The sequence below is a fragment of the Rhynchophorus ferrugineus genome, unplaced genomic scaffold (assembly GCF_030347505.1).
Source record: "Rhynchophorus ferrugineus isolate W39M unplaced genomic scaffold, kcgeb_rfMv2 rfM2, whole genome shotgun sequence".
NCBI lineage: Eukaryota > Metazoa > Arthropoda > Insecta > Coleoptera > Curculionidae > Rhynchophorus > Rhynchophorus ferrugineus.
Genome location: NW_027472581.1, coordinates 5,517,395 through 5,540,198, shown reverse-complemented (window position 1 = coordinate 5,540,198; position 22,804 = coordinate 5,517,395). Strand labels below are relative to the sequence as shown.

Genomic DNA, 22,804 nt, shown 5'->3' with positions numbered 1-22,804 from the left:
TTTCAAATCATATAGCTTTGGGAAGAATATCATAAGAACTATCAGATTATCATAAAATTTTAGATTATTGGGTTATTATTATAGTTATTATCATTAGTTAGTTATCATTGAGCAGAATATCGTTGAAACCAGCATTTTAAAACTTAATTTAAATTGAAAATGATGATTAACATAATTAAAAATATGGTTAAACTTAAAGACGAATTAAGAATAAACGTTTTTTGAGTACCTTTTATTAGTTTATGGTAAAAAAGTAATGTTTGTAATAATATCCGAAGCAAAATTAATATCGATATTAAAGACCGAATCTATATAAAATGAGAACAGCAATAAAAATATACGGCCGTCACTTTCGGAGTTCTGACTCTTCGAAAAAGTATCGCGGCACGCGATCGAGCTTTCCGAAAGCGCAAAGGGTCCGAGAATATGGGGTAAAATTCAAATTTCAGCCGATTAAGAAACGGGAATGGAGGGGAGGAAAAAAGGCCGCCATTGGCTGAGATTTCTGCAATATTTGTCCCGTGCCAGCTTTGTTCGAACACGCCAGAACCGCGCTGAAATATAACGGCAATAGTCGAAACTTTCGGAGGTCGTAGTTTTTCCGTTGCCTTTCCGAAACTATCGATAAAGAGACGACGGTTTTTAATATGAAATCGACGAGATGTTGTCGACAGGAGACTTGTTCTTCCAGTGCGTTGTCATATTGATGATTTTGTTTCTGAGAAAGTTCAAACGCCGTCATGGATGTAAACAATAAATGGTTCCGTATCGCCGATATGTTTTATAAGTGTTATGTGACCTAAAATAGAACTGTTCACTGATTACTTTCGAATACCTTTGGTGACTTAAACATGTTACAGACGGGCGGTAAGAAAGGTGGGTCCAAAGGGCCACCTAAATCCGATGAGACAAATGGTGGTAACAAAACAAGTAAGTGGGGTTAGCTATCATGATTAAAAAGTAGTTAGACTTCCGAAGTTATGTTGGCAGTCCGGATACAATCATTTATGTTAACATTTATTACAGACGAAACGTTTGTTTAATTTTTCACTTTATCTAGTCAAGATGTTCAAAACAATGTCATTGAAGAGGATATTTTCCATTTTGGAAAACGTCTGAAACCTGATAGAGCTAATTGAAGTTAACAATACGAATTGAATGAATATGAAGAGGTTGCAGAATTCTTTTAGTTGGATTTTTGATGAACAAGTGGCAAGAATAAATTTGAAAGGCCCATAATTCCAGTTTTTAAGACGTATAGCCTACCAGAGATAATATTAAAATAACATGTCTTATTTACAATTTCAACTAAAGAAAATTCTCCTTTCATGATAATCATTTTACTAAGTTCCTTAGAGAGATCTGATTGATGATCGCCAAGAAGACGTCGTTTCTTAATTGCTTTTCATAATAGTGATGGATGCAGTTCTGCGAATGGGTTTTTAGAAGAGGCGTAGTGTTCAATATGACGTTAAAAAATTCTTGGCTGATATTGTGATTACGATATGTAATGTTCGCAGATGATATAATTTAGAATGATGAATATGAGTATTTGATGATACATATGTTAGGGCTTCTAGCCATTCTTCATGACTGTAATTAGCATAGCAGGTCATAGGGCTTCAGAATTAATAAAGAAAATACCAAAGTATTGACAAATGAGAGCTTTTACTTCTCCAAGATGGTACGTGTGGAACAGAGAAAATATTCCTTCTGTATGGTTCTGATACACAACGTTACTCTTACAGCCTGAGATCTGTAAGTTTAAGTTCTTTCAAAGGCGATGTTTAAGACAACTTTTACATCTTCTATAGTCTTCGTGACATAGTTCCTAGAGTAATGCTAGTTAAAATTAAGAAATATTGACAACTGATGGATCGCCTGTTATTGTAAATCTCAACCTAATACAGTAAGTGTAGGATTTCAAGTATTTGGTATAAGTAATATAAGAAAAGAAAGTAGCATCTGCTGCTAAAATACCAAGACGGATCGGTCAAAATGCAAGTGAAGTTGCTTACCTAAGATGGTATGTGTAAAAGAGAGGAAATGTTCCTGCTGTTTGGCTCTGAGACAAACTGTTACTCTCACAATATGACATCTGTAAGCTTCAGCTATTTTAAAGGAGATGTTTAAGAAAATTCCTACATCTAAAACATTCTTCATGATATAGTTCGAAGTGTAGAGCCAACTAGAATTACTGAAGAAAGGACTAAAATATTGATAACTGTCGAATTGCCTGCTGTTGTTGATCTCAACCGAATTCAATAAGTGCAGGACCTCAACTATTACTTGGTATCAGTAATATAGAAAAAAGGTGGCATCCACTGCTGATGTATTAAGTCGAATAGGCCAAGATTCTGGAGCTTTTACTTCTCTAATATGGTACGTGCAGGAGAATGGAAATGTTCCTGTTTTATGGCACTGTTACCCCACAGTCTCTATTTTTTTTAAATCAGACATTTTTTTTTTCTACATCTTCTACATTATCCTATTCTACATATGGTTCGAAGTGTAGAGCCAGCCAGAATTATTTAAAAAAAGGACACAAGTATTGGCATATAACAGATCTCCTGCTATCTCAACCAAATCCAGTAAGTGCAGAATTTCAATATTTGATACCACTAATATAGAAAAATAATGTGGTATCTACTGCTGAAGTATTAAGCTGAATCGGTAAAGTTGCAGGATCTGTTGGTTCTCTAAGATGGTGCGTGTAAAAAAGCGGAAATGAAAGGAGAGCTTTTGAACATGTATCTTATCAATACTGATGTATGGTTTCAAGACTAAAACACTCTTAAACACACACTCTGACATTTGTTTGTTGAAGCTTGAACTCTTTCAAAGACGATGTTTAATGCGAGTTCTACATCTTTTTTCTAAGATAGCATCAGAAATGAGATCACTTATTTAAAATACGACAATACTTTCGACAGATTGCAATAGTTTGGGCATTTCTTTGAGAGTTCTAAGGTCTTCTTTGAACCTAGTAGATGGAGGACAAAACGAACAATTTCCAATAACAAACTCAATGTTGGTCTAACTATCTTTTCATCACAATACCATATTACATTTTTTCTTAGAACCGTAATTTCAAATAAATCATTGTCGTCAGGTAATTCTAAGGATTCCAAAGACAAGGACAACAAAGATGAAACGGCCAGTAATCCGGAAGGCGAAGACACCGCCCCCAATTCCAAACCCCAATCGGCGGGTTCGAATATCCGGGATGCCGCCCAGAGGTTGCTGACATTGTGCCAAAAAGGAGAATGGGCTCCGGTGGATCAGATAATGAAGTCCATGGAGAAGGCGATTGCTAATAGTGGAGAGGACGCAAATACGATACCCCTAGCAGGGGTTGCTGATTTAGTAAGAAGAACTGGTTTTAAATTATGATTTTGAATGTCTTGTTTATTTGTGTATGTTTAGGTAACCGGAATGACACCTTTGATGTACGCAGTCAAAGACAATCGAACATCGTTGTTGGATAGAATGATAGATCTGGGTTCGGATGTAGGAGCTAGAAATAACGTGAGTACTAGTAGTTCTATATTTTTATGGATTTATTTCTAATATAATATATTATACTAGCGACCCGCCCCGGCTTCGCACGGGTGCAATGCTGATACTAAATTAAATACACTACAGAAAAAATATGAACGTTGTATATAAAAACATAGCGGCCCGCTCCGACTTTGCACGGGCATAAAATATATATGCCTATGTCACTCAATGAAAACATGATTAAAATCGATCCAGTATTTTTGGTTCATTCATTACTGCCCTTGGCCTGCACGCATTAAATTTGGAGTAAAACAATTCCTCTTCCCCTATACTTACTATGAAGATTTCCTGCTATCTTTGGAATATCTAAATTCATACAATTTTTATTACATTACACATTTTTAAACGCAAATTTTAAATTTGTAATATCTCCGAAAATACTTGTTTAATTTACATGCTGTAAGGAACCATATTGATCTATATTAATTGCACACTGTATTTAACGTACTTAATTCGATAAGGATTAATGCCGTATTGCTTAAAATAGCTTCGTAAATAAGCCATTTTCTCACGTAAAAAGTGAACAATAAAAATGGTTAATGTGGGTTATCTCTAAAAGATAAACATATACCATCGCGGACTTTTTTGTAGACCTTTTTATGGTGTACAATACTGTAGTACATTAATTTGATCTAACTCGTAGGGTTAGGCAGCGTTTTTGCTAATTGCTAAATAAGCCTAAAAAAATAGGTTAATTTACGACATCACGTTAGAAACCTCTAAAATTAGCAATGTTGCCTTAGTATATTATACATGTATTATACATATAAACCTTCCTCTTGAATCACTGTATCTATTGAAAAAAACCGCATCAAAATCCGTTGCGTAGTTTTAAAGATTTAAGCGCACATAGGGATATGGGGACAGAAAAGGCGACTTTGTTTTATACTATGTAGTGATGATATTTGTGGTACAAGTACAACTCCATTTTTTAAACAAAACCCTTGCTAGCGTATATTGTGTAAAATAAATGTATTAATAGCATATTTCATTTCAAGCTACAATACTTTAATATTAGGTACTTTTTGATATTTTAAAGTTCCTTTTTAACAACGAGAGTTTATTTAGTATGGACTTACGGGTTTAATGTCGGCTCCGAACTACGTTCCTCGGTATTAAGCCTACTGACTGCCGAGTAACCAACTTAGAAATCATCCCAGAATATATCCGGTCTTACCCAGCCTGGTTACTGTCGTTACTGAGATTATTAATTATTGAATTTTGCACTCTTGCCTAAGAATATAAATTTACAACCATGCCCTAGAAGCATACAATCCTGTGATTATCGCAGTAGGAGAACCGTCATGTCGCCTTTACCACTGCGCCGACCAAGCCGACCCTATATGTTTTGATTAGTGATATCTCTTGGTGAAAATATAAAGGTATCAATGTTAACAACTCTTAAGAAACTTAACCTAACTGTTAAATTTGGTTGTTTTGACATTTCTGTACATAAAATAACAGTGTTGTTTTTAATATTATTGAGTTAACCTATATATACAGACGCTAATTATGGAAAATTAAAAATTTCTTGTTAGACATTCTCTTCTTTTCTTCATTGATTTGAAAAAATTAGTGCAGAAGCTCGTCACATTTTTAGAGACTTGTGGGAAAACTGTTTCATCATATCCAAAATGTCGGTTTTGATTTGAACGACTTAAAAAGTGGCGATTTTGATGTAGATAAAAAGAAACGATCTGGATGATCAAAAAAAAAATTGATGATAATGAATTGCAAGATTTACTGAACGGAAATACAGGTCAAACTCTTAAAGAGTCTTCAGACAATTTAACAGTGGCTTAGTAAACTGTTTCCAGATGTTTATATGCAATGGGAAGTATCCCATAGGAAGAAAAAATGGGTACCACACGAATTAACTAAAAATATTATCTCCAACCGTTTTACCATGGTGGTTTAATACTTTTCCGGGTATTAAAAGAGTGATATCTGTAGCGTATTATCATTGACATTGAAAAGTGGATCCAGAACGACTATCCCAAGCACTAAATGTCATAGGTTAGTACAAAAGAGCCATACACACCGACGCCAAAGTGAAATATTCATGGTTATAAAGTCTTACTGTGTGTATGATGGAATCAGCAAAGTGTATGAGTAGAAAAAACAGAATGAAACTATTAGTGCAGATGTCTACTGACGATAATCGAAGAAATATGACATATTCTTTTTGGGATTTAATGACCAAACCAACCTCGTGCTTTTGAGTGCAAAAGCTGTTATACTGTCGTACTTTTCGACATTTTTGTACCAGTTTTCACAAAAAATGGCTTTTTAAGATGAAGAAATGATCAGAGTACATATACGCGCTTAATACTGGTTCTATTCTGTTTGCTAAATCTGTTTGATGAGGAGGGCGAATAAAATACATTTTGTGATCAAATATAATTTCCTTAAACCCCAGCACACATGGCCCAGGAATTCACCGATTTTTGGATCCCATTATTGGGCTATCATCCCTTCGTTCAGTATTTGATTTCAAATATAGCAAAGAGTGTGTATTGTTCCATAAATCCTCCTTACATTGTATTAATTTTTGTAATGATTTTCCTAGTTAAGTGACAGGATAGGTTGCCTTTATGCAAAATCTTTTTTTTTCTCGTGAATTTTTACATTTATCGGAACCAAAACATTACGGTAGATATCTGAGTTATTTATTTTAGCCTTTTATTCAATTCTCCTTCGGAGAGAATTACAAGATTTAGATTGAATCATGATAGTAGCACAAAATCAAATAGTTTACAAATCCACAGTTTATTTTAAAGCCCCATTCAATGAGAGAATAAGCCAACAATAGTGTACGCAACATTACGAAAACCACATGCAAAATCTTGTTCACATTAACTAATAAGAAGTTAGTTGTACTATTGTTATTTATAGCTGCCTCGCGTAATTGGGAGAATTAATGTGAAGCTTAGACTGATTCAAATAAATTAATATCAAATATATATATTTAACTTAATAGTATCAATTGATACCATCCCAAGAATATTTGGATGTTGAGGTCATTGCAATATCGATGAGTTCCTATCCGTTCATTGCTTCTGGAGTAAGAAAAAATATCTCTAGATATGGAACACAATGTTGGTTGTTTGGCCAGACATATTTTGTCTACAGCTATAGGTCAATAAATTAAAATGTTCCCAATTAGAAGAACTTGAAACGAATTCAGAAAAAGAATCATTCGAGCTTCAACTGATTTTTATCCTTGCTTTTTGGAAAGACGTGCTTTTTTTCTTCCCCTATGGTTTAGTCATAATAACTGTTATCAAATTAATTATTAGTGACAGTTCTAGATATAAAGTTAGCATAACTGCTGAAAGGAAAAGATATTAAGGCAGAAAAGTTGATCAGGTATGATAATAATGTATGAAAAAAACCGTAGTCTAAGCCTGGAGAAGGTTTACAACCCGTAGCCAAACTTGCATTGGCGAAAAGTGATTGATTGGTTGAATCCGAAAGAAACAGATGATATAGGACAAATTTAGTATTCGAGAATTCTAAAAAGCTAATACAGCAAATATTATATGACTTATATACCTAAGCAAAAAGAGTTATAGTTAATAAAACTGTTTCGAATAAATGTAAATAAAAAGAGAACATTCTCTCATTTTAATCGTATTGTGTTACTTATGCAATGCACATATTGCATCTACGTTTTATTTGGACCGAAAACATTTATAATAACATGCAGATAGACTTTCATAATTTCATAATTGACATATTTATTTTAATCGTAACAACTTAGGCCGCAAATATAAGAAAATCACTAATTTAATATTTAAATACATTACTTTATAGTTAGTTGATTGAGAAAGTTAATATGTTTATGTATTACTATTATATTTCAATGATTCGCCAATCGTTGTTGTGTCTAGACATATGCTTACGTTCTCTTTCACTAGTTTTTTCTGTAGGATATAGTAATTGTAGTAATTTCAGTAATTAAAAAGTAGATTACTTGGGAGCCCTTAAGGCTGTTCTCTTCTGAATTCATTCTGTTGTCCGGAATCAAATTACTTATCAAGGAAAGAAGACAGATTGTTGATAGTTCTGCAGTTGCTCGAAGCATTCTGTGGTTTAGTTAAATATTAAAGGTGTCGTTGTTGAAATTGTAATGTCACAAAAAGTGGGTTGAAGATGCTCACAGCCCCTTAGTCATAAACTACGAGTTTATTTCCGAAGGTTTTTTGATCTCTTAGTAAATCTTTTCCAAGAACTATAAAGCGCAAGCTCAACTAATGTTATAGAAGGTTTTAAAATGACGTTCATTACATTTCTATCAGGGAAAATAAAAGAAAATCGTGTAGTAATTGATTTCTTAGTAAAAAGTAAATCTTTAGGTTCCAAAAATTTTTTTTCTATTTACATTAGGAATTATTGATAGAAACTACTAATAATAGGAAATATTCATGAATCTGTACAGATAGCTTTAGAATTAGTTTTTTGAAATAAAAAAGGAATTTTGTTTATGTACTAGCTGGGATAACTAGTTAAAATAATAAATTATATTTTGGATTAATAAACTGTTTGAATAATCATACCCTGAAAAGCATCAAATTCAAATCCAAAAGCCCTTATTAAAAAGGCCACATTAAAAAATCTTAATGTATGTTGTAGATAGCAGTTCAGAACAGTTTTTGTAAGAGGAATAACATTTCTTTATATGTATGAGTTTTTGGGAAAATATGTAGTGTTCCTATTTTATTTACGTTTATTTGTATAAGGTTTCTCTAGTAAATGATCTTTTGACCTAAAATTTGTTCAGTATGGACAATACATCACGGTAATAAAAATATTAGTTCTTAGAACGAAAGATCATTATCAGTATCATTTGTTGGCCTCTTTTTTATTATTCGCTTATTCGCCAAAAAGATACACAGAAACACATAATATTTAACTATTATTCATGTACCGTACGGTTCATTCTCTGAATAATTTTTAAATTTGGTGTCATTGCTCGGTTTCTGTTGTTTTTAGTGATTTTTAATTTGTAAAGCAATGTTCACTGGTTTTAGATCTTAGTGGTTATCGTTTTTAATAAAAAAATACAGTTGGAAAGTGTACATAATAAACTTCAGAATGACAAAAAATGTATATTATATTTTTACGTACATATATTGTCTTGGCTTTAATTAGTTTGCATTTTTTTGGCATAAACTAGCTTCTTATAAATATATTGTTCCAGTTCCAGTTCTTTATCTTAGTCGTATTTTGATATTGAATATTAAATTAACCATCCTGTTCAATGTACCTCTTATTATCTTGGGGACTAGGATAACTTCCAATAAACACTAAAACTAGTGTTTTAATTTCACAATTGTTAAAAGTCAACCAATAAATTGCAATTTTAATCAAATACCGGGAATTTAAAGAGGTCTAATTCGTAATATTTCGTAATAATAAAATGATATACAAACTCACAGTTTATTCTAAAGTTTCATTCAACTATAGTATTGATTTTGCGAGTTATGAGTTTGCGAAAAAGCTTAGACCAAACATTAACTAATGAAAACTAATGCGCATATATAATATAATAAATAAGCGCATTAATGTGGAACTTAGACTGATTCAAATAAATTATTATCTTCTTTTTTACAATTCGCTTATTCGCCAAAAGATTGATTTCTAATTTATAGATTTTTTTCCTATCATGTAGTTTATATATATATCTATATATATATATATATAAGAAATTTTCGTCACATGAAGAGATGATTGACGAAACTGAGGCCTATTAGAAGCAAAGGACAAATCGTACTACAAAAATGGTAACAAACAAGTTGGAGGGTCGCAATAATCAGTGTATCACCCCTGAAGGGAATTATGTTGAATCAAAAAAATACATTTGGGAAAAAAATGTGGACCGGGGACTTGTTATATATTTTAATATTTATTATAGAAATTTAGTAAATTAATACTAATAAGCTATTTGTTTTTATCCTAACTTGCTAATGGATTTAAGATATTATAAAATATTTATTCTACGATAGACTCCTTGGGCATCCATGTCATTATTTTTAATATACATTTTAATGAATTTTACCTATAACTTTATTGAACTAGATCAAATAGTTTTACTCTCTTTAATTTTCTGACTAAGCCATCATCATCTAGGAGCTGGTGATTCTCAACATTGATGTGATGATAGAGCCTTTGTTAATATCCTTGGGCATGATCCTTGATAAGTATATCGGCAGTTTCTATCTTCAGGTTCTCATGCAGAATATCATTTAGAATGTACCGTGTACCATTTATTGCTTTGGCTGGTACAGCCCAGGGCTGAACACTATAAGCAATGACATTATCATTAAATATAGGCAATAGGCAATTGAATATAGGGGAATATAGGCAAATCTCGCAGCAGATACCTGGGCTAGTTCTGATACGCTTCCGTATGGCACATTTAATCGTATTTTTCCTAATTCAGCATAAGCATTTTCTTATTTCATTCCGGGCGTGAACCCACTTACTGGTCTATCGACAATAATAAAGTGCCAGATCTACTGGATTCCATTACATTTCGAAATACGTCTCGTTAAATCAAATACAAACGGAGAACTTGTGCGAATTATTATACAACACAAACGGAGAACTTGTGCGAATTATTATACAACAACAACTGGGACAAGTTTAGATTTCATTATGCACGACCAAATCAGTGTTAACGTAAGACTTAAAAGTATAGATGATCTTGAAATGCAAACCCGAAATATAAAAGAACACATTCAGTCTGCAGTAAAAGAAGCTACTCCGACATCAAGAGATAAATCAGAATATGATGTTAATTACTCCCTTGAAATTAGGGTATTGAAAAAAAATTACGAAAAGATAGAAGAGTACGGCACAAAACCAAAAATGATGTAGACAAAACAGTATTTAATAGAATAAGTAATCAGACAAATCAAAAGATTAAAGAATATAAACCGAGTTGCTTCGAACAGTATGTAAGTGAGTGAAGCCTGGAATCAGACAACGATTACTCTCTATGGAAAGCAACTCGGATATTTATTAAAGGCCAATTATTAAAGTACCGCCTATTAAAAATGATCAAAATGAATGGATTCGACGCAGCGGAGAAAAAGCTGAATTTTTCGCAGAACATTTGGCTAACGTATTCTAGCCGAATGATAAAGAATCCATAATAAATATAAATCTTGTTTTTCAGCCCGGTGTAGCTGTAAATCTGATTTCTCCAATGTAAGTTGCCACAGAAATTGACAAAAATCTCAGTCCTAAAAAGGCTCTTAAAACTGATGATATTTTACCTGGGTTATTAAAAAAGCTGCCACGAAAAGCAATGATTATGTTGACATATATACTCAATGCCTTTTGAGACTGAACCATGTTCCGGAATGTCTTAAAGTTGCTCGAATAATTATGCATAAAAATTCTGAGAAACCTGCAGAACAAGTTGGATTTTACAGGCCTATTTCGCTGCTAACTGTGATATCAAAATTATTTGAGAAACTTCTTTCAAAACGTATTAAACCGTTTATAGAAATACCTGATTTTCAGTTTGGATCTTGAAATCATCATTCGAAAATCGATCAAGTGCATAGTGTAACAATGGTTGCAGAAAAGGCATTCAAAGAGAATAAATACTGCCCTGCAATGTTCTTGGAGGTCTCGCAAGCTTTAGCATAGCTTGCTTTGAGTATAGCATTTGGGATTAATTTACAAAATTAGCAAGTCTCACATCAAGGGACATTCTCAACACTTAAATCTATTTCACCTGGAGTTCCACAGGATGGTGTCTTGGAACCAATCCTATATCTGTTTTATACTACTCATGCCCCAACAACAAAAGAAACAGTACTTGGAACATTTGCCAAGGACTCAGTTATCATGGCAAAAGATGTATCTTTGTGTAAGGCTTTAGAAAAAGTACAAGTATCGGCCAACAAGATCTTCAAAGAGACTGGACTAGAGACTGGAAAATACAGCTTAATAGCTCCAAATCTGCTCATGTTAATTTTGCGTTGCTGCGAAATGACGGAACCTAATTATATCACTTAACGGATGCGCGATTTCTCAATCAGAATAAGCCAAATAGCTCGGAATATATCTCGACGCTTATCGCTACGTAACCAACGAAGAATTGCACGATGACCTCGAAATCAAATTGATACACGAAGTGATCCAAGATTTCGCCTTTTTTACCTTTTTTAGTGTATAAGTGTATTCTTAAGTTTAGTATAAGTTGATTAGTTTTATTTTTAATTAAAAAAAAACATACTGATGTATTATTTCCGTATTCGCATTGCTCATTATTAAGGCAAGTACAACAAAACAGTTGTAATAAATTAATTTAATTAAGATTAAGATTAAGCATATCTAATGTAAGATGTAATTAATAAAAAAATCTTATTTGACTCTGAAATCGGTAGGTTATATATGACTCTAAAATTTTTGAATATTGGTTAGGAATAAACATATTAATCTTATGCTTGAAACCTTCATTCCAAACTTTATCGAAATCTGTAGAAATATCTAAAAATATTGCAGAACAAACTTTATTTTTCTGTCAACTTTATTAACCATGAAGTATCTTATGCTGAAACCAATTTGATGATTCGAAATAATATACTTGTCCTCAATAATTGGTTCTATTCTTTTCAAAGTTGAGGTGGCTTTCCTGGTTTACAAATCAAAATTACTTCAGCCACCTCCCACAGTTGTGGATCGTATTGTACTCTGGAAGAATTATTTATTAGGTTGATGAGCTTAATTAGTGCTTTTCTCGGAAGTTCCTTTAATATTTAGGAGGCACGCGTTTGTGAATTCGATCGCGACCTAGAAATTTATGGTTATGGCCACCATCAGAAGACTTGCCGATTCCCATCATAGAAGACTCCAGAACCATGTCCATATTAAAAAAAGTTAAAATTTCTAAAGGTGGATAATGTCGTTAGACGTTCAAAACGGGAAAAAACCTTCTGATCTTGTAAATGTTTACACTAAGTTATTCAGTGGAAAATATATTTGTTGTAGTTGTTTGTTAGTAACGGGTTAATTGAAAAGTCCTCGCCTGACACATAGATGACGCTACTAGAACTAAATCCACATGTTTTTTAGTTAGCCCTAACCCTCAGTAGATCCGTGTATAAATTTGAGGGCTGTCGGATCGTTAGTTTGTGAATTATAGCATTTTGAGTGAAGCAACTTTTGTTATTATGAAAAAAATGATAAAAAGAATTTCGCATGCTGATAAAATATTGCTTTTTAAAGGGAAAATACAGTTTAAAACTTGGCTTGATACCGAGTTTTCGAACACTGTCCCAGGAAAATCAACCATCAAGGATTGGTATGCTAAATTTACACATGGTGAAATGAGCACTGAAGACGGTGAACGTAGTGGACGCACAAAAAAGGTTACCAACGAAAACATTAAAGAATGATGGATTTTTACATGATTTTGAATGATCATAAATTGAATGAAATAGCAGATACTCCAAAGATATCAAGTGAATGTGTACATCATATCATTCACGAATATTTGGGTATGAGAAAGCTATATCCAAAGTTTGTGCCACGCGAGCTCAGTTTTGACCAAAAACAACTATAAGTTGTTGATTCTGAGCAGTGTATGAAGATGATCAAGCGTAATAAACCCGAAATTTTGCGTCGATTTGTGACAATGGATGAAACATTATTTCACTCCGAAGACCAATCGACAGTCATCCGAGTGAACTGCACACGATGAACCCGCTCCAAAGGGTTGGAAAACGCAACAGTCGGTTGGCAAGGTTATGGCGTCTGTACTTTGGGATGCGAATGAAATAATTTTCATTGACTACCTTGAAAAAGAAAGGACCATGTACGGCGACTATTACATAGCGTTATTGAAGGACGAAATCACCGCATTTGAAGAAGAAGAAAATGATGATTCGCCAAGAAAATGCACCGTGTCACAAGTCAGTGAAAACCATGGCAAAAATGCATGAATTGGGTTTCGAATTGCTTCCTCATCTACCGTATTCTCCAGATCTGGCCCCCAGCACATATAGTTGGATGAAAAAAACTTATTTTGCCAAAGCAATGGATTTTACTATGGTAGGCCGTGGACTTTTCAATTGTCCTGTTAGGTTAAGTCAGCTTATGTTATTTGTTAGTTATTTTACTAGTTCTAATAAATTTAAAATAAACTATCTGAGCAATGTAATTGCGATGATATTGTGCTTAGAGCAAATAAAAAGTTCGACCATTTTAACCAAAAGATGTAATAGCATGCAAGAATGTAAGCTAAAAAGATAAAAGAGGACAATAAGTGATAAGAGTATTTAATTTTGGCACTTTTTACATATCGATTAACAAGACATTAATTAAACATTTAAATTTTCGCGTACTGGTTGCTTTCCAAATAATAAACTATACCAGTTCAACTTAGTATTTCAAGTGACATCATATATTAATTATGCAAACTCGAAATGGTATTCTCGCGAAAAATATTTTAATTACCGCGCCCACTTATAATGGAAAGTGCTAATTACGTATTCATCACTTCATTATAATTTTAATCTAGAAAACGTCTCTAAAATGTCACATAAAATATTTAATGGATCGTTATTGTTAAAGGTCTGGAGGAGGATATTTTTTCCTCGTTCCATTTTGATGCAAATTAACTTTAATCGCGTCCCATATAATAATTCCTGGTACCGTTTAATTAGTTTTTAATTGCAAGGAATTCTAATTATAGAATGTATTCGTAGTCGGATTTTCTGCCACTTTTTTTTCTCTGTGACTAAATCACGGTGCGGTCAAGTTTATCGATCATAATGTTGTTGTAGTTTATTATCTGTAGTTCAATTCTTATTTTTAAGTAAAACTAGCTGTACTTGGCAACGCATTCTGGATTAGATTGATTAAAGGAAAGAACAAGCATATGTTTCTAATTGCTTTAATCTCATAATTATTTTTTTTATACATATAGTTTAAAGTCTCTTTTTACCAACTATGGGTTTATCTGACCTACTCTTTAACGTGGGCTCCGAACCATGGTCCTCGGTATTAAACCTACCGATTGGCGAGTGACCAGCTTAGAATTCATCCCAAAAGATATTCGGTTTTACCTAGCCTGAATATGATTGTGTTGGTGCAGGTGGTAAGGAAAGGATGTGGTGAAAGATAGAGTGTGTATAGGAACCTGGAATTAAACATCTATACCAAACTAAATCATCATAGGAAATCACTATATAGTCCATTCAAAGTTTACTATGTCTTTAACCTATAATAAAATTCTAATCCATGGAAAATAATGAAAGAAAAATGTTACCAAATATAGTTTATTTTAACATTATAGTACATCTAAGCACTACAATTAATTATACAGCCACAATAGTTTATAAGTTAGGGTTATAACTTCTTATTACTATAGTTTTGAACAATTTTACATACCTTTGACAACCGGATCAGTTTGACAGGCTGGTTCGGTTACATGTTAGGACTTACCAGACAGCATTGAGTTTCTTTTTAACTAGAATAAAATGAGAAGGAAGATATTGGCTGATTCTAAAACGAATTTACAAATTGCGACCGGCAATACATTAAGCATCTTGATGTCGTATGTACAAAAAACTTTAAATAGATTATATATATGTGGCTTACCGTCAAATTGTGTAATTCTTGGGCATTTTTACGACCAGCATTAATAAGATATTGCATTACAATTTAGCTGTAAAGAAAGACTTGTCCACGTTGAATTCCGTATAATTCGACAAGAGCTCAAAAAATGCTCCTGTCAATTGGTGTAAATAAATATCCAAGTAGTTCAGTCTCGGTGCATCAAAACCTATGTACAATATCTACATAGGTGACAAACAAATTGATTGAATTTATGCGTATGACCTACAAATAAAGCAACAATCCACTGTATGGGTCCCCCAAGACGAACCAAATTCGACAAAAATTACTCTTGCGCAAAGTACTTCGAAGCAAATGATCGACTGTTTCTTCGGAATAACTGGACATGGGCCAATGGTGTTACTAAAACAACATGTGGTGAATCCTGAATGGTACATAAGGATTTTTTTTACCGTAAAAGCTTCGTGAAATTCAAAAAAGGAAGCAGTAAAGGATAATTTTTCATCATGAGAATGCAAGCTTTCACACATCGGCTGAAACAACCATCTATTTGACAGGCCAAAAGGTCTAATTGATGAGCCAACCTCCATACGGCCCTGATCTGACACCAAGTGACTTTATTTATCCCCACATGTCAAGAATAAATTACATTACGATTGTTTTTAGGCGTCTGAAGAATGCATTCAAAAACCATGCCGTGGAAGTACCTAAGTCACAGTGGAAAAGTGTTACGATGATTGGTTTAAGCTCATACTTTTAAATCATAAACCCTTTTTCGTTAATATATTACTGTATTTTCAGTATTATTCTTAAAATTAAAAAAAAATGAAAACAAGAAATACACATTTTTTAAAGTTTGTAAAAGATACATGGAAATATTTCTATGGAAAATGAACAAATATTGCCATGTTCGATTACTATTTGTTCCAAATGTGCCAATTTCTCCATATAAAGTGTCAAACAAGGATATTAAAATTTGTTTGTACATTATATATAAAATCAAAAATATCCAGCAATATAAGAGCCGTTACACAAGTATCTATATATATTATTATCCTATAGATTTGAAGCCTTTGCAAATATTATTTACGTCATGTCTCAGGGGATCATTACATTTTCGTTAGTGCTATTTTTTTAGGGCACAAAGGTTAAAAAAGGAGTATAGATGATTAATCACAGCAGTTCTGGTCACGCCATTTCCTTACTCCGTTAGGGTAAAATATAATTCACCCACTGAAAGGTAGCGATAACAGTTACATGCCCGTACGAGCTCTTTGGTCTAAATTATGAAAGATGTGAATATAGATCTCTTAAAAAGATATTTTCCTTTCTATGACAAACAGACGATCTAAAATCAGCAGGTGCGTATTGTACAAAACAACTATTATACGAGTGTTTGTTGTACTCAAAAGTTTATAAACGTTAATTTAGTATACCGTTATAACAATTTGGATATAACTAATTGATTGAAATATTGATGAAATACAACTAGGAACAAAAATTAACTATATATTTAGGAGGAGTATTGCTGATAAAAATGAAAAAGAAAACGCATAATATTAGTATATGCAACTAGAACAAGACGATACGATTGTTAACAAAAAAAAGTTTTGGGAGGATGTAACATAGATAATTGATGAAGCAGAAGGAAAATTATACACTATGAAGGATTTCAACACTAGAGTAGGAAAGGCTGCAGGTACATAACAGGCTAATAGAAAAAACCCCGGCCTACCATAGTAAAACACTTTTTTTGGCAAAATTAATTTTTTTATTCAACATAATTCCCTTCAAGAGTGATACGCTGATTATAGCGACCCTCCAACTTTTCGATACCATTTTTGTAGTACGATTTGTCCTTTGCTTCAAAATAGGCCTCAGTTTCCACGATTACTTCATTCGACGAAAATTTCTTCCCAGGGAGCATTATTTTAAGATCTGAGAAGAGTGAGAGTCACTGGGGCCAGATCTGGAGAATACATTGGATGAAGAAGCAATTCGAAGGCCATTTCATTAATTTTTGCCATCGTTTTCACTGACTTGTGACACCCTGCATTGTCTTGGTGAAGCAGCACTTTCTTTTTCTTCAAATGCCCCAGTTTTTCGGCGATTTCGACCTTCAAACGGTTCAATAATGCTATGTATTAGTCGCTGTTGATGGTGCTTCCTTTTTCAAGGTAGTCAATGAAAATTGTTCCATGCGCATCCCAAAATACAGACGCCATAAGTTAGCCAGCCGACTGTTGAGTTTTCCCATGCTTTGGAGCGGGTTCATCGTGTGCAGTCCACTCGGATGACTGTCGATTGGACTTTGGTGTAAAATGATGGAGCCGTGTTTCATACGTTGTCATATATCGACGCAAAAACTCGGGTTTCTTACGCTTGATCATCTTCAAACACTGCTCCGAATCATCAACTCGTCGTTATATTTGGTCAAAAGTGAGCTCGCGCGGCACCCACTTTACACATAGCTTTCTCATACCCAAATATTTGTGAATGATATGATGTACACGTTCATTTGATATTTTCACAGTGTCTGCTATTTTATTGAATTACAATTTACGGAAATTTAAAATCATTTTGTGGATTTTTTAAATGTTTTCATCGGTAGCAACCTCTTTTGGGCATCCACTGTGTTCACCGTCTTCGGTGCTCATTTCACCATGTCTAAATTTAGCATACCAATCCTGTAGTCAAGTTTTTGCTTCAACTGAATTTTTTTCGTTCAAAAAGCAATATTTTATTAATACGCAAAATTCCTTTTTATCCATTTTTTCTCAATAACAAAAGTTGTTTCACTCAAAATGCTATAATTCACAAGTAATAACCAAACAGCTGTCAAATTTATAAAGGCACCTTTTTAGGGTTAGAGCTAACTAAAAAACGTATGGATTTAATTGTAGTAGGGCCATCAATGTGTCAAGCTGGGGACTTTTCAATTGACCTATTATAGACTATATTAAGAAAATTATGTGATAAAACCTTTGATGCACTTTACGATTTGTGGGCAATATAACATATTGTTACACGATAGAACAGATTATAGTATTACCTACGAACTAATTATAACATCTAACAGTTTGCGACCTTCTCATAATTTTACCTTGATTTTTAGCAAACTCCGTAAACATAAAGGTTATCGAATTAAATGTGCATATAAAAATAACGTGGAATTGCGTGACCAGGACAAGAACCAAATCTCTGTTCCGTAATTTATTCACAGACCTTCTTACCTTGAAATTGGGTTATTAATTGTACGAGGTAACCGGATAAATACCACAAAAAAAAATCCAGAAAATCAGCGAAATAAACATGAATTTGGAAATAGAGTGATTATTTAAGTCAAACTAACGGTTGGAGACATGATTTTTAATATACGACACTACAAGTTGGCCTGCTTTATATCAGTAAGGTTTATTTTTGGTTTATGTAGGTCAGAATTTGTTTTCTGTCCGAAGTCTGATCAAATCACAGCCTTTTACTAAAGTATTTAACATTTTTAAATTTACTCTGTAGATGTTTTATAAATTACATATATTACGTGCTATTTTTGGAGGGAACTTCTCATCTTAAATCCTGAAATTCCACGTAGTACGGATGCCAACAACAAAATGTAGAGTAGTAAAAGAATATGTATATTCTTGTTGACAAATACTTTGCCATATTTTTTTCAAATATAGCTTTATCTATTTATTTAGTTGATATTATGGACCCATCAGCCTCCGGACTATTTAGGGTCTGTTTAAAGATATAAAATATATAACACATTTATCAGGTTAATTAGAAAATCTTGGGCCTGACACATTTATGGTGCTACTAGAATCAAATCCATATATTTTTAGTTCGCCCTAACCCTCAAAAGATGCGTGCATAAATTTAACATTTTTAATCAAAAACATCGACGAGTTGATGATTCGGAGCAGTGTTTGAAGATGATCAAGCTTAATAAACCCGAATTTTTGCATCGATATGTGACAATAGATCACATCAATCATATCATCAATCAACAGCCCTCCATGTGGACTGCATACGATGAATTCGCTCCAAAGCGTGAGAAAACGCAACAGTCGGCTGACAAGGTTATGGCGTCTGTATTTTGGGATGCGCATGGAATAATTTTCATTGACCACCTTGGCAAAGGAAGAAACATCAACAGCGACTTTTACATAGCATTATTGGCCTGTTTGAAGGACGAAATTGCCGAAGAACGGTCGCATTTGTAGAGAAAAAGAGTGTCGCTTCACCAAGATAATGCGCCGTGTCACCAGTCAGTGAAAACGATGACAAACATCCATGAATTGGGCTTCGAATTGCTTCCTCATCCACCGCATAAACCAGATCTGGCTTCCAGCGACTATTTCCGATTCTTAGATCTCAAAAGAATGCTCACTGGGAAGAAATTTTCGTCGAATGAAGAGGTGATCGCCGAAACTGGGACCTATTTTGAAGCAAAGGACAAATCGTACTACAAAAATGGTATCGAAAATTTGGAGGGTCGCTATAATCAGTGTATCGCCCTTGAAGTGAATTATGTTGAATAAAAAAAATGTTTTACTATGATAGGCCGGGAACTTTTCAATTGATCTGTTACAGTATCAGTCAAAACATATAATGTTATTACAAGTATATTGCAAGATGACAATCAAAACATATAAAAGCGTATAGATACATGGATATATGAATGCTTCAGTATAATGGTCGCATAACCCATGACAGTGATAAAGATACAAGAAACAAAAAACTCAAACTAACATGCATGATATTACATAGATGCACACTATTGTATTTCACACTATTATAGTGATAGTCCTGTTACGGTTAGAACATTATTCATCTTGTCCAGGTTCTCCAGCCTAAGGTACTGGTACAGGTTGACCAACCCTCTTTGTGAGTTGTATCTTTGATTAGTATGTGTTTATTTCACAGTGAGGAACCGCACTCGACCCACAGTGGTGGATTTCCTCCTTTAATGAGAAACTCATGTGTCAGTTTGCAGTGACCAATTCTGAGACGCGAGAATAAGCTTAAGTTGAGCCTGCTGATGTTAGTGGTGTTAAGGCCCCGATAATACTTTTTTTTTCACCTCCTGAAGCTTAGGTTTAGATGTCTAAAGATTCTAGTAGAGTGATGCTTCATATATCTACTCCAGAAGAGGAAATATTCAGCAAGTGATCCCTCCCTCGTCTTAGTTAAGTAATCCGCTCTTTCATTTTCAATGATCCCAGAGTGAGACACATAAAGGTGATGGTTTTGCCACTCTTTTCCAATTTAGGGGTTAGTTCACGGATAAGAACTCCTGGCGGATGTACAGGTAGATATGGTTGGAGGCACTTTAAAAAGCTCATTGAATCGGAGGCGATAACTACTCGTTTATACTGTACATCTTGTACTGAGGTCAGGGTTCCATGCATGGCAAACAGTTCAGTCGTCAATACACTCAACGGACTCACGATCCGGGCAGCCTAAAGTATCCCTCCGACATCAACGATGTAATTGCTGCTCCCACATATTCATTGCTCTTGGAACCGTCCGAGAATACGAAAAGGTTTTCAGGATATTTCTCAGTTTTATATTTATTGAATTGGGAGGTTATACTGCCAGAGTCAGAACTATCCCTTGGTAGACTCCTCAAGGAGTGATCGACAGTCACCTAAATATAGCATTAGTAAGGTAGTTTACAAAAGTCTATTATGTATTAAAGCTTTTAGCACTTAAAGTATATTACAAATTTTGCGATCTCTAAAAAAAATTTAAATATAACTCTTGGTAGTGATTTTATATTTTTGTTTTATCGTTTGATTTGTACTGAAATTTGCATCTGCATTGTTATATATCTCATTTGATTTGAATCAGTCTGCTGCAAAATCGAATTCGAATATAAGCTTATATTGATGCACTTCATTATATTCTAACCATTGAGTTTATTTTCGTTGGTTAACAGATATCTAATGTAGTTCATAGGAAACTAATTGCAAGCATCATTGAAAATAAGATCAAGCAAAAAGAAAAATGACTACCATGTGAATTAACTTAAATGCTATAGTTAATTGGTTCACCATCGTTATTTCTCTGCTCATTACAGATAGTGCTTTATGGCTTATTATAACTGGCTAGAAAGATAATCATTGTCCCTCATAAAATATGTATATTTTGCTACTCGTCGGATCAGAAATGAACGTTATAACATCCAAAAATATCAAGAAACCATTTCAGCTTAGACCACAGCAAGCAATGGACCCAAACGAATCAGTAACGCCAATATTATATGAAATGTTCGTGCACTCATACTCAGCTTATCAGACACTTTTTAATTATTGTTTATATCGATGTTATCTGGACTGAGTCTACAGCTTAACGTGACTAATGCAGCAATAATAGGACTGTCCTGTCGCCTTTACCAATTACTTAAGTTTACTTGAGGGAGAAAATGACAATATTCAACACATTCTAATACAACAAAATTCCAATGTGATACGAAGTTTCTTTAATATTTGAAGTAAGTTTTCATAATATATCAAGTAAATCAAACTATATTGTCCTCAGAATGTTAAATTGTTCAATATCAGAAATTCAATATCGATTGTCCACCAGGCATTGTGGCACGCTGGATTTTGAGAAACGACAACAATGCTGTTTTATTCTTGTCTCATATAAAAAGTCAGTTTTTGTTGTTTTCATTTTAATTTTATCGTTAAGAAAATTTCAATTTTACAGCTAAACTGCTACAGATATGATTTTACCTAAATATAATTTCAATAAATTTAGATAATGATAATTTTTGGCTAATAACTATAGGCTTATTAAAATAAATATAAAATAAATAAATTTTAATGAATTTTAGAGATATCAAAATACATTTCCGATATACATTTAATTAATTTTTTTTGTAGCTTTGTTATTAACACGTCATATTGATACAATATGCTTTTATTTATTATTGAAAATATTGGAAATTATACTTTAGTTATTATTTTTTAATCGTTTAGGCGACTTAATTTTATGATATAGGATGTACCACTTCTTTTTATGCCCTTGAGCCTTCCTTAATGCTCCTATCTAAGTGACTGTTGCTTAACTTAAGAGTTTTTACTAATTATTTGGGTAATAGTGTCTTAACCAAATATTGCAGCCTATTGTCGTTTTATTGTCGCCCTATTCTATTAATTGTTTGATGAATCTGTTTCCTACGGACATTAGTTATTTGTGAATGATTAGAATATTAACATATCTTTATAGAAAAATTATGTATTAGCTTTAAATTGGACCTGTCCACTAACCAATGTAAGCCTGGTGGACCATCTTGAGTTATCAGGTTGGAAACAAAGTTGATCCATTTGAAAATAAAAATCATCCAATAATAATCTCATTAAAAATTAACATATTTTTATTCCTGCGCCTTTTACTGTATTTAATGATACGCTGCTGCTACCTTCATGTCACAATTTCCAAAAGCAACACCAAATAGTTACTTCTTCATGTTTAAAATAAACCTCGTTCGAAATTAAGCAACATTTTTCAAGAATAAGCGAAATGTTGGTTTCAAAGGAGCAATTTGAGTTATTAACAAAATTTAAATAATATACATTTTAAAAAGAAGAGATGTAAATATAACTATATTATAACGACATACAGAATATTGATTGCG

The 22,804-nt window shown here is 33.3% G+C and overlaps 1 protein-coding gene across 6 annotated transcripts in view; it reads left to right on the top strand.

Moving 5' to 3' along the window:
• Nucleotides 1-715: 715 nt before the first annotated feature.
• nompC (no mechanoreceptor potential C) overlaps nucleotides 716-22,804 on the top strand; it is an 81,370-nt gene continuing 59,281 nt past the window's right edge. For all 6 annotated transcript variants that reach the window (XM_076394714.1, XM_076394713.1, XM_076394712.1 and 3 more), the window contains exons 1-3: nucleotides 716-930; nucleotides 3,113-3,366; nucleotides 3,427-3,528. In XM_076394714.1, coding sequence (XP_076250829.1) covers nucleotides 852-930; nucleotides 3,113-3,366; nucleotides 3,427-3,528 — 435 coding nt within the window. In that variant the 5' untranslated portion in view covers nucleotides 716-851. The remainder of the gene's footprint in view (nucleotides 931-3,112; nucleotides 3,367-3,426; nucleotides 3,529-22,804) is intronic.